We start from the raw sequence: 12,009 nt of genomic DNA, 5'->3' as shown, positions 1-12,009 counted from the left end.
TTCTATATTCTCCATAAAACACCCCGTAGTTCAATATGCTATACACGTATTTCGTACACAATTGAGGAGAAACTCGCAATCTCAAGTCCTCGCTGCCAGTCGTATTCGCATCTCCAACTTGGAGCGACAAGTGTGTAAAATGCCTAATACGGTAGTTTTCCCGCAAAAGGCGGCCGCTTGAAGCGTCTCACCTAAAAGAAAGTCCCCAAAAACTCCACACAGTGACAATCTCTCTCAAACTCCAGCTGCGATGGAATCATAGAGTGAGCAGAAACAACCAAGATAAAATATGCCTATCACTAGATTAAAAATAAGCCGTCACATGAGAAAACACTCCCAAATACAGCTAGAAAGACAAATTGTAATCCCAGTTCTCAGCTGGCATCGCCCGCAGCAGTCGGACAATCCTCCCGATGCCGACTGCGGCTGAAGCCAATATTGGGGGTGGCTTCGTTGCGCTTGGCTCGAACCAATCTGTATACGCGTATTTCTCTTGCGGGCAATATGTGAGGCGAGGCCTCACATGCGCCGGCAGAGGAGCAAGGCAGGGCGGGAGCCCGATTTACCTATTTGATCCTCTTTGGACGAGGCTGGCAGGCAGAAATTGGGCTGGGCGGGAAACGGGGAGTTGGAGGACTGCGGACGGGGTTTGTGTATATGAAGGGGGGAATCGCCAGCATTGGTTTTGCGTAACCAACCATTGATACCACACCATATATACCCTCTCTCAGCCCTCCCATCCTCCCTGTGTATTCTGTCATTCTTGAACCATCTTCATCGCAATACGCATCATGTCTCTCACCTCCAAAGTCATCCTCGTCACCGGCTCCGCCGCCGGTCTTGGCCGTACCATCGCAGAGACCCTCCTCTCCCGCGGCGCCAGCGTCACCATCTGCGACATCAACCCATCCCGCCTCGCCACCGCCTCATCCGAGCTCTCAGACAAGTACTCCAAAGACCGCGTCCTCGCCCTCGAGGCCAACGTCGCCGACGAGGAGTCCGTCAAAGCCCTGATCGAAAAGTCCGTAGCCCACTTCGGCCACCTCGACATCGTCATCAACAACGCCGGCATCATGGACAAGTTTGACCCCGTCGGCGACTGCGACAAGAAGATGTGGGATGCCATCCTCGGCGTCAATCTCACCGGCTCATTCCTCGTCACAAAGTACGCCCTGCCGCACCTACAAGCCAGCGTAGAGGAAGCCGGCAAACCAGGCAGCCTCATCATCAACATCGGCTCCACGGCCTCATTCTCGGGTCTCACTGCTGGAGCAGCTTACACTGCGTCCAAACATGGTCTTATTGCGCTGACGAAGCACACGGCGGGTTTCTATGGCCCCAAGGGCATCTACTCAGTTGCGTTACAGCCGGGCGGCATGACCGAGACCAACATCAGTGATGCGTTCGCCGCGGGCATGAACGTCGAGGGCTTCAAGGCTGTCAAGGCGGCGCATCCCCAGATGAACAACGTGCCAGTCGACCACGTAGCAAGATACGTGGCATTCCTGAGCGAGGACGGCATTGGGCAGAGTGCCAACGGGAGCTGTATCGCCTTCACTGGTAACTGGCCCGAGGCCTAGGCGTGGTAATGACATTAGTTAGAGCGAGCGATGAATAGACCAAAGCAAAACAAATAGAGCTTCATTCAAAATTTGTCATACAAAAATGCCTTCCATTTCTTCCATTGTTCATATACATTAAAGCGCAGGCCCCCAAAGCAAATGCGCGCGCGCGCCACCTAATTATAAATCCAGCATGTGGTATCCGTGATTTATCCTCTCTATCACATCGTTGTGTTCCTTTCTTACAAAAATGCTTCCCACATCCGGTTGATCTGCTTTCTCCGAACCTGCATACAAAGTCAGTTATCGTTCCCAAATTTTCGTGGCTATGAGAAAGGAGTAAACATACCATGGGTGCCAACAGCACGACTCCCCAAGTGAGCGCCAATACAGTAGCAAGCAAAGTCACCTTGTTAAATCCCTTATCCAGGATATCAAACTGGCCGCTCGGCGAAATCTGAGTTCCAAAGATGTCAATACCATATGCCACCAACAAGCTCGTGCTCTCAACCACGGCCGGCGTGGTCACGATGCCCCTAACACCAACAACGTCCCGCTCGTGGCTAAGCAGATTCCGCCCATCAATAAAGATGGCAGGTGTATACCTGGCGAGTCCCTCAGCTTCAATCTCTGCCGCAGACGGGTCTCTGCCAACAGGTCGACGAGGGTCGATACCATGGCGAGTGATGCCGAGGATAGCGTGAGACTCGGGCAGGTAAGCCAAGAGCTGCCGGCTACTGATACCTTGACGTGTCTGAGTAACGCTCAAGTTGTTCAAAGGCTCCGACAGGATCCATGTCTGAGAAACAACCCACGGAAGAGGCACGCCGGTCGGAGTGTCCACGGGATCCAGGGGTGAAAATGTTTCCGCATCACCCAAAGGACCACGGTCGTTGGCTGCGGGGGACTCGTACAAGTCAGACACGACAACCTGGTATCCCTTGATGTCGCGGTCCGTGCCATCGTTTAGGGTATACTGTCCAAAGAAAGCACAGCTGTACCAGTTCTCTGACAGTGTACATGAGATATCCTTGTCGCCATCCACACCCTCGTGGACTTGGGATGCAAGCAGTTGGCCGGTAACCGTATCCAAGAGATAGACGGAAAGGGCTGACGCAGCGGTGTCGATGGCAGCAATGACGACGACATTGGGGTTCAGGTACTTGTAGTTGACGCTTCGGTCTCCCAACACACGGCCGATGGAGGCAATTGGGTCATGAGCAGGGGTCTTGGCAATGCTGGCAATCTTCTGGCCAGGGAGCAGTTGGAGCTGCCAAATCTCATTTTTGACAATTTCGCCATCTTGGTTGACAAATTTGACTCCCTTGATGGAATCGTCGTCCTCTCGAATAACAATTGTCTGGTCAAGAGTGAGATCCTTCAGGGCATCGCCAGTCGGCTTTCTGTCCTGTCCAAGGGGGAGTAGCCATTTGCTGCCCTCGTTCTCAATTACGGCGGTAGCAGAGACGGCAGCCAAGTCGCTGCCGGATTGAGACTCGACAACTTGTCCATCAGCCACTTTGATAACAGCATACTCACCGTTGGCGCCGCGAACTGTGACTGTGCCCTCGGAATCATTGACCAAGATGCCCTTCACATCCAGTGTAGAACCGGGAGCTTGAGGGAACACATCAGCGGACCAAACAATCTCGCCATGGTTTCCGGTGTCTAGGGCATAGAATCGACCACGACGGGTGGCGACGATGATGATCTTGTTGAAGCCAAACGAGTCACGGTGAAGACCCGTAGTCTTGGACACTACAACAGCGCCACCAGTAACACTCTCAATGATTCGGGTTGGGATAGTCGCAAGGTACTCGGGAAGATATTGGAGATCGTTGATGTGGCGAGTAAGGCGGTGGATGTAGGCGTCCAACGGGTTGGTGTGTGCCTCCTCTGCCAGTACCTTGGCCAAGTTCTCGGCCTCAGGGATCTCAGCCCAAACCGCGGCAACGGCGCCGCTGAGGCCCTCGGAGCGAGTCCAGTCGATTTGACCGTTTCGAATCAGCACCCAGTCCTGAGACTTGGTGACGGTGGCAGATCGGATAGCAAACTCCTTGCCGCCGGCCTTCTTGATGACCTCGGAAACGGCGTGAACGGCCTCAACGCGGGCGTCGGACTTGAGAGGATCACGAGCCAAGACGCTGTGAGAGTCGGAGGAGACAACGAGGACTTCGTCGTTGGTAACGCGAGTAAAGTAGACATTGGCGCCTTCGGAGCTGGTAGAGAATGCGCCAAGTCCAGGGAGCAGGGGAAGCTCATAAGCCTTGGTAATCTGGCCAGACTTTATGTTGGTATGGAAGACCTCGCCCTTATTGCCAGTGGTGGTACGGGTGTGAACCAAGAAGTGAGGCTGAGACTGGGTCAAGTGCGGGGCGTGAATCTCGACGGAGACGGTATCCGTGGGGAGCGCAAAGTCTTGCTTGGACTTTGTTCCCAGGATGTGGACATTGAGCTTGGCCAGATCGTTGCTGGCCCATGCCAGGATGGGAGCAGCCGAGTTTGCGCCGACAAACATGACATCCTGCGGTCCATGGACTTCGCCCTTGGTGCCAACCGTCAAGTGGTCAACTCGTCCTCCCGTGGCGGGTTCCAACGAGGTGACTTTCAAGCTGTACGAAGAGGGAGATCCATGAAGGCTGATGACGTAGACATTGGAGAGGCTGGTGGAGACTTGGAGAGGGATATCCTTGGAGACCTCGCGGAACTCCCAAACCACGGTTCCCAAAACGCCGTGCAGCCTACGCAGAACCGTGACGCCATCCTCTTCGAACAAGACGAGAACGTCCTTTCTCGCGCTCTCAGTCAGCTCCATGACCTCTAAATCCTTGACCTGGCCGTTGAACTCGGTCTGCCACAGGTTCCTGCCGCTCAGCGCAGCCCACGACTGGACCTGCTGGCCGTGTGCAGCAATTATCCAGTTCTCGCCCTCCGGGGCCCTCAGGTGGCCGCCTCCATGGGAGATGCCAGGGAAAATCTGCTGGCGCCAGACAAGAGCGCCCGAATTGGGGTTCACGGCGCCCAGGACTCCCACGTCGCTGAGTGTATATAGAAGACTCGCTTTCTCGTCCTTCTTGGGCCGGTGGAAGAAGGTCGTCTCGCTCTGGGGCAGGCCGACGAGGGCGTGGTGGAAGTCGATTTGGCCAACCTCGTCCTTGTAGACAGCTGCCACGAGCGACGACAGGCCCAGCAGCAGGGCCGATTGCAGTGAGCGTCGCATATTGGCAGCTTATGTGGTGTTCATAGCTCGATGCCTCATTTGGAGCAGCTTTGGTGGGCTGGATGTCGTCAACGGCCACCTTTCCCCGTTTCAAGATGACTAAGCAGAAGCTTTATCAGCTTATCAGTGGCCAAGCTTGACGCTTTGGGATCTTAGAAAGCATCATTGTTATGTCAGCAGTGCTGCCAGCAGGAAGAGTTCCTATCGATGCTGCGCGTATCTTGTATTGACAAAAATAGTAGGTATTCCCCATGTGATTTGTCTTTTTTTGAGTTTTCTTACGACTGAAAGATGCCAACTGGCACCAAGCAAAAGAGTTCTGACTGTGAGCTTACAAGCTCGAATCCGGGGTCTAACCGATCTTCCACACTCGATACTCCATGCCTGCATACCCTGCACTATCGCAAACCAGGATTTTGATTGATCACATCGAAAGCAATTCTTCAGCTGGGGCTCGAAGAGGCCCGCTTGAAAACTGATAAATACAAAATAAGTTTCTATAGCTTGCAGAGACGCATAAAGTACGGGGTCAATGGCTCGCCCGGTTAGACAGCCGTTGAATGGTGGGATAACGTCATTCCGAAGAAGTCCGGGTGAGCACCTGCATAACTATTCTAGACAATTTGCTATACCGATGCCAAATAGAGACAGTAGATAGTTACAAGCCGGCAGTTGAATATGGACAGGGCATACAATCAACTGTCTAAGAAGAAAAGAAATATTGTAATATAAAAGAAAATAATAATGAAATACGAGGCAATAATAAAAAAAGAAAGAAGAGGCAGAAAGAGAAGCCGAAAAGTGTAGTGAAAGAAACACACACTCCTATTACGAGGTGTGATCAAGCAATAACTAAACATCGACTCATCCGTCACATCACGTCAGAAAGGCAAATCAAGATAACCTCAAAAGCAAAAGAAAAAAAAACATAGAAACCTCAGTCTCCGCGGATATGCTCCAACCCAAATCTCAATGACTATTTCTCACGCCTGGCGAAACTCGTATGATCGATGGGTTCCATGACTCTTTTTGCGTCTTATTCTTTCTTGTCTTTTGCCGCAAAACCGGATCGCACCACTGTGTTCTCCTTAGTTCAGCTCTCAACCGGGTACCTCCCGTACTCAACGACTAGGTAATACACCGAGTCCTCGTATAAGAAAAAAGCATTCCGATTGTTTCCATGTGCGCCGCTCCGGTCCGTCCTCGCATATTTCCATATCAGCCCACCCAAGTCCGCAGTGGAGCCCGTCATGCGCAATGCAAAAAATCCAGGGACCAGGAGCGTGAAAAAAAAAGGGTCCTCCGAAGGTTTCTTATAAAGTAGCCGGGCGCGGCGTGAATCCAGCGTCTCCGGATCTCCGGGCTGGTGTAATGGCGGCTATCGGATTGGCTGCCCCCAGCGCTTGCGTGTGTAAGTAAGCGCAGAAGAGGCTGGCCTGCAGATGCGCGGAGACGTTCTGAACAGAATGGAGATGCAGCATGGAAAAGACTAGAAGAGATTTTTCCTTTGGTTATATAAGAGAATGACGCTGTCGTGATGATTTTTGTTTGGTTTATTATTCAGATCATCAACACACGATAACAACAACATCAATTGTTCCTCTTTTTTCGTCTTTGTTATAGACTTGCTTCCCAGCGACCTCTATTAGACTCCGTATAGAACTATAGAGCCACACGGAACAAAACCAATAGGCTATTGCCAGCACACACACCCGGAAAAAAAAAGAAACGAGACAAAAACCTTGGAAATAATAATCAGGAACCCAAAAAGTGAGACACACGGCAGACAAGGCAGACATCAATTCGCAAACATCCCGTGTCTCTCAAGTATAAAACAAAACTCCAGCAACTATTAGACCACACATCCACCGCAACACCAAAAAACCAAACATCACCGTCACCATGGCCGCCCTCAGCCCAGAGCAAATCGCCATCATCAAGTCCACCGTGCCCATCATTCGCGAGCACGGCACCACCGTCACCACCACCTTCTACGCCAACATGCTCGCCGCCCACCCGGAGCTCAAGAACTACTTCTCCCTGCGCAACCAGCAGACCGGCGCCCAGCAAGCCGCCCTCGCCAACTCCGTCCTCGCCGCCGCCACCCACATCGACAACCTGGGCGTCATCGCGGGAGCCGTCGAGAAGATTGCCCACAAGCACGTCTCGCTCTTCATCCAGCCCGAGCACTACCCCATCGTCGGCAAGTACCTGATCGGCGCCTTCAAGCAGATCCTAGGCGACGCCTTCACCCCGGAGATTGAGGAAGCCTGGACCATTGCCTACGGCCTGCTGGCCAACATCTTCATCCAGCGCGAGAAGACGCTCTACTCCGAGGCCGGCTGGCAAGGCTGGCGCGACTTCACCATTGCCCGCCGCGAGGACGAGGCCGAGGGCATCACCAGCTTCTACCTCAAGCCCTCCGACGGCGGCCTGCTGCCCCAGTTCCTGCCCGGCCAGTACGTCAGCCTGCAGATCCCCATCCCGGAGCTCAACGGCCTGTTCCAGAGCCGCCAGTTCAGCCTGAGCCTGGCCCCCCACCAGAGCGCCGAGAACTACCGCGTCACCGTCAAGAAGGAAAAGGACGTTGACTCCTACACCGTCGAGGAGCTAGCTGCTGGTAAGATCGCCGGCCTCGTCTCGCAGCGCCTGCACGAGCAGTACAAGGTCGGCGACAAGGTCCAGCTCAGCCCTCCCCACGGCGAGTTCACCTTCAGCGCCGCCGACACGCCCGTGACCGCCCCCATCGTGCTGCTGTCCGCCGGCGTTGGCGTCACCCCCTTGCTGTCCATCCTCGACACCATCCTCGACAACTCGTCCCAGGGTTCTCGCCCCGTGACTTGGATCCACGGTGCTCGACACTCTGGAGCCGTGACATACGGCAAGCACATCCGCGAGGCCGACGCCAAGCACAGCAACCTGTCTACCAAGATCTTCATCAACAACGTCACCGATGCCGACATCAAGGGCCAGCAGTATGACTACGCAGGCCGCATCAGCCTGGATACCCTCGAGGCTGACGGAGTGCTCCCTGTGAGCGATGCCTCTGCCGAGTACTACATCTGTGGTCCTGAGGAGTGGATGATCCAGACCCGCGCTGAGCTGCTCAAGAAGGGTGTCAGCCTTGAGAAGCAGCACCTGGAGCTGTTCCGCACCGGCACTGTCTAGATGAACAGTGAGATTGTATGTGTATGACGGAAGAAAAAGCAAAGAAGCACACCTGTATAGAGTCTCTACAGGTGGAGATTCATGGATGTGCGTGTCTCCTCTCTAAATTGGGCGTTGGATGTATGGATATGTATGGCAATAGCGTTGATTTCAGTTCAGTAAAAGTAGAAATAGATTTAGCATCCATGGATAGTATAATAGGGGAATGATAAAACCTCAATTTTTAGTTCAGACTCTACTCGCCCACATCTACAAATACTGAGGTACTGATACTGATCGGTACTGATGCTGATCTACGACGAACGAGATATACTAGGAGACCATGGTGAACAAAGATTATTGTTTTTAAAAAAAAATATAGCCAAGCATTTATTGTCAAAAAACCAGTCTATCGTTGGTTTATTCTATTTCCCAAGAAACCCATCAACATCTATCCTCCTCAAAATACGAACCCCTATTTACAAGAACATCTTCAGGCTTAGAACAAGGCCAGGACACCGGCGACCAGGGCCACACCGGCAATGGCAGCTCCAGAGAAACGGGTCACGGCAGCGGCACTGGTGGTGGTAGCAGCAGGAGCGCCTGATGTGGTGCTGGAAGAATCGCCGTTGCTAGACTTGGAACCTCCAGCGTTGTTGGAGGAGCTGTCGTCAGAGCCGCTCTTGATAGGAGAGGGAGTTCCGGTGGCGTGGACGAGAGTGGTGGCCGTGGAAGAAGACTTGCCGGTAGGCTTAGTGATGGCACTGGAGGACTCCGAGGACTCGGGAGGGCAGGTCAGGTCGAATGAGGGAGTGGAGGACAGGCTCTGGCTGATGCCGAACTTGACCTGGTTGGCAGGGTTGGAGTCACGCAGGTTGTACCAGAAGGTGGGCACCTTGTTGAACAGCCTCTGGCAACCAATCTGGTCCCAGTACGACTTGGCGTTGGCGACGCTGGGCTTGGCCTCGTCCCAGTCGGGACCGGTCAGGGGCCAGCCAGTCTCGGTAACCCAGACGGGCTTGCCATTGGCAACGCCAAGGGTGGTCTGGTAAGCAGCGTCGAAGAGCTTGCCGGCGTTGCTAATGTCGTTGCCCTTGCCGGTCTCGTAGAAGGGGTACTCGTCAACGCCAATCCAGTCGACAGCGTCGAGAACAACCTTGTTGGTGCCGTTGACCCAAGCATCCCAGGTATCGACGTGACCAATGGGGACGCTGGCCATGGGAGTGTTGGCAAAGGCCTTCTTGTAGTCGTTGATGAAACCGAGAATCTCCTGGGGGCCGTTGCCAACACCAGCCTTGTTGGTTCGTCCAGTGGCCGAGTCACGGTACAGATCCTCACTACCAATGGAGATACCAATGACGAGATCGGTGAAGTCGGTGCCGAACTGCTTGACGGCAGCGGTCAGGGCAGCAAGCTCATTGTTGATGTTGGTGGTGCCAGAGGCCCAGACACCGAGGAGGATGTAGGTCTTGGTCTTGACGGCGGCGGAAAAGGCCTCGATGGGGGTGTTTGTGGAGTAAGCCTGGATGTTGGTGTAGAGTCGGACGGCGTTGAAGGTGCCGGGGGCGCCAACAAGCTTCTGGGCGGTGGTGAACTCGGCCAAGAAGTCCTTCTCGAACTTGGCGGACTCGTCGGGAAGGGTGTTGCCGGAGTTGAAGCCGAGGTAGTTCTTCTGTCCAGCAGAAACACCGGCCGCAAGGGCAACACCAGTCGCGAGGGTCGTAGACAGCTTCATGGTGAAATGTATTGATTGAATGTTACTGATGCAGTGCAAAGAGCGTGGTGTGCGACGAGCAATGGAGCTAAAGAGCGATTGAGTGAGTCTATTGGGCCGTGTTGGGCAGTGTTAAAATGAAAGAACGTCTGTGGACAAGAAAATGAACGTCGCAACAAGAAAACGAGGCAATGCTAAGAATGAGAAGGCTTGCAATGTCGAGGCCAAAAAGAAAGTTGATGAGAGAAAGGACGGCAGTTTTGAGCTGCGCCATGGCGAAATTGCAGGCAGGGGGAGTGACAGCACTGGAGCTGAAATCACGTGCATTTCAGGGACCGTGCCGGTTGCTGTAGCGGTCCCTTGGCTTCTGTCAGGTACCTGTAGCTGTGCCTGCAGCGCTGTAAATTGCAAGTAATGGTACCTGCATCCCCTGGGAGGGATCCGCACTCCCCAAGTTGAAACAGGAGTGCATAGCCTCAGAGCGTCTAGCCGGATTGGGCAGCACAGAGAGCACATCTTGGATCTAATTGGAAGCTGGACGGCCATGGCCGAAGGTCACAAACAAGGGACAATACGAGGGAGCACAGCAAACCAATGATGGGAGCTGAGGTACCGTGACAACGGGGCTGCCCATTTGAATAGGGATCTGCAGTGATGATGCCCGTTTGCTGTTTGCTGATGTTATTCTCTCTTTTCCCTTGTGTTCCCTATCTTTTGCGTGTTCTTTTATTTTTTTTTCTTCCTCTTCTTTTTCTTAAACTAACTCTACCCTAACATGATGTCATTTGTGTACTTACCCATGTAGTATTAAGGTCACTGTGAAACCAAACCTACTAGAAGTCCTACTGTTGCCAGACGTTTCTCCTCTTTCAGCGCGCATCTGCCCGTGCACAGCAGATGAAGCTCGCATCATAGCGCTAAAACCACCCAATGTGAAACCATTAGATGCAATAAGCATACGAGTAAGCAAAATTGATGCCAGTTGGTGCACTGAGGGAGAAATCGAATGTGCTGGGGCCATGTTTTGATGGCTGGGTGCAGACCCAGGCCCCGCCGATCGCACCAGAAACGAAACAAACAGCCTAGGCCAAATGGTTGTCGTGCTGGCAGAGACAAACTGCATTCTAGTCCTACCAGTAGTAGTAAAATACTAGGAGTAGTAACTGCAGAGCGACCGAGATTGTCCCAATTAATGAGGAGTGAGCATTGGGCAACCGTGGCAGGCCGGCAGCTCATATAAAGTGCCGAGCCCCTGCTGCTCCAATATTTGCTCTCCCTAGCTAATTAATAGGCACCTGCACCCACAACCAGCGATTCAGCGTTCTATATTAATTCTCGAAGGGGGATAAAAATAATATTGTTAGTAATAAGGGCTTGGAAATAATTTCAGCAAGGGGCTGCTGAAAATATTGACTGGCTTAGGGTTAGGCGGCAGAATAAAGGGAGAAACTGCCTCGGCCGAAACAGCACCGAGTGAAGCGAGATTGAGTGCTCAAGGAGTTCACGGACCCAGTCATGGAGAAGCTTACCAGTGTAGTAAAAGGTAGTAGGCAATAAACCTTTTATCTTTGCCGCCTAGATGTCACTCCGGCCCGAGCAGAGGGGCAGTATGGAGCGTTGAGTAAGGTATTGTGGAATAACACGGGCGGAATTGTTAGGTCATGCAAGGCAGACGTCCGTATTTCGCACACCACGGCCGCGACGGCCGCCCCCCGACAGCCGCACACCGGAGAGCATCTGTGTTGCCGGCATCATCTTGCATGAGCTGGACAAAGGTGCCGGTATTTATGCATTGGCAGATGGGACAGCTATTCCGTAGCGCCTGCGAGAGCCGACCCCAATGACGTTGCGCCCGGTGTGTAAGTGTGGTTGTGTGTGTGTAAACCCGTAGAAACATCGATAGAAACAACCCGGCGACGCAACTCCAGGCTGTCGTCCAAACAAGCGCGAGGCCTCACAACCCTCTTTGCATGCCTAAAAAGGCATGACTCAGCCCGGAATCGAGCTACCGGCTCCATCTCCCGCGTGGGTTTTGGCGCTTGTTGGATTCGAGCTCTGATAGGCGCGTAGACGCGCGGAAGAGGATAGATCCGAGAAGGAGCACGAGCTCAGGCGAGGCAGACTTTACGTCTCATGAACTACATCACTGTGATGCGTGCTTACGGGGTACTCCGAGCTGGTGCTGTGCATCATTCGAGATTAGGCGGGCTCCAGGTTAGCGTCAGTCGGAGACTTTTCCACTTCAGCCCTCTACTAGCGCCTCCAGCCCCCCTCCCTAGCCACCATCGCGGTTAATTGCGTGGCTGTGCTGCGTCTAACCCTGTCTAAGCGCGCAGGGGCGCTTGTTGGCCTGTTTGCGCACAGCG

The 12,009-nt window shown here is 53.4% G+C and overlaps 4 protein-coding genes across 4 annotated transcripts; 2 read left to right on the top strand and 2 right to left on the bottom strand.

The window, feature by feature from the left end:
• The first annotated feature begins 611 nt into the window (after window positions 1-611).
• V8C40DRAFT_245826 (SDR family NAD(P)-dependent oxidoreductase) lies at window positions 612-1,639 on the top strand. The gene has a single exon (XM_083215988.1). The coding sequence runs from the start codon at window positions 792-794 to the stop codon at window positions 1,578-1,580; it is 789 nt and encodes a 262-aa protein (XP_083073260.1). The 5' UTR covers window positions 612-791; the 3' UTR covers window positions 1,581-1,639.
• Window positions 1,640-1,692: 53 nt separating this feature from the next.
• Window positions 1,693-4,882, bottom strand: V8C40DRAFT_227288 (ER membrane protein complex subunit 1). Its single transcript, XM_083212287.1, has 2 exons — window positions 1,912-4,882; window positions 1,693-1,849 (listed from the first exon to the last, which is right to left on the bottom strand). Exons 1-2 carry the CDS (start codon window positions 4,780-4,782, stop codon window positions 1,805-1,807), a joined length of 2,916 nt encoding a protein of 971 aa, XP_083073259.1. The 5' UTR covers window positions 4,783-4,882; the 3' UTR covers window positions 1,693-1,804.
• Window positions 4,883-6,359: 1,477 nt separating this feature from the next.
• V8C40DRAFT_227265 (flavohemoglobin) lies at window positions 6,360-8,209 on the top strand. The gene has a single exon (XM_083212286.1). It carries the CDS (start codon window positions 6,685-6,687, stop codon window positions 7,948-7,950), a length of 1,266 nt encoding a protein of 421 aa, XP_083073258.1. The 5' UTR covers window positions 6,360-6,684; the 3' UTR covers window positions 7,951-8,209.
• Window positions 8,192-9,892, bottom strand: V8C40DRAFT_245817 (glycoside hydrolase superfamily). The gene has a single exon (XM_083215987.1). The coding sequence runs from the start codon at window positions 9,662-9,664 to the stop codon at window positions 8,429-8,431; it is 1,236 nt and encodes a 411-aa protein (XP_083073257.1). The 5' UTR covers window positions 9,665-9,892; the 3' UTR covers window positions 8,192-8,428.
• Between the last annotated feature and the right edge of the window lie 2,117 nt (window positions 9,893-12,009).

The sequence above is a fragment of the Trichoderma camerunense genome (assembly GCF_050948025.1).
Source record: "Trichoderma camerunense strain CBS 138272 chromosome Unknown V8C40scaffold_9, whole genome shotgun sequence".
Taxonomy (NCBI): domain Eukaryota; kingdom Fungi; phylum Ascomycota; class Sordariomycetes; order Hypocreales; family Hypocreaceae; genus Trichoderma; species Trichoderma camerunense.
This window is presented reverse-complemented; position numbering and strand designations above follow the sequence as displayed.

Bases quoted from the DNA above. Each gene is read 5' to 3' on its own strand.
- V8C40DRAFT_227288 (XM_083212287.1), bottom strand. From the start codon at position 4,782: ATGCGACGCTCACTGCAATCGGCCCTGCTGCTGGGCCTGTCGTCGCTC. The intron at 1,850-1,911 runs GTATGTTTACTC...CTTTGTATGCAG, and splicing joins TCGTGCTGTTGGCACCCATG to GTTCGGAGAAAGCAGATCAA.
- V8C40DRAFT_245826 (XM_083215988.1), top strand. From the start codon at position 792: ATGTCTCTCACCTCCAAAGTCATCCTCGTCACCGGCTCCGCCGCCGGT.
- V8C40DRAFT_227265 (XM_083212286.1), top strand. From the start codon at position 6,685: ATGGCCGCCCTCAGCCCAGAGCAAATCGCCATCATCAAGTCCACCGTG.
- V8C40DRAFT_245817 (XM_083215987.1), bottom strand. From the start codon at position 9,664: ATGAAGCTGTCTACGACCCTCGCGACTGGTGTTGCCCTTGCGGCCGGT.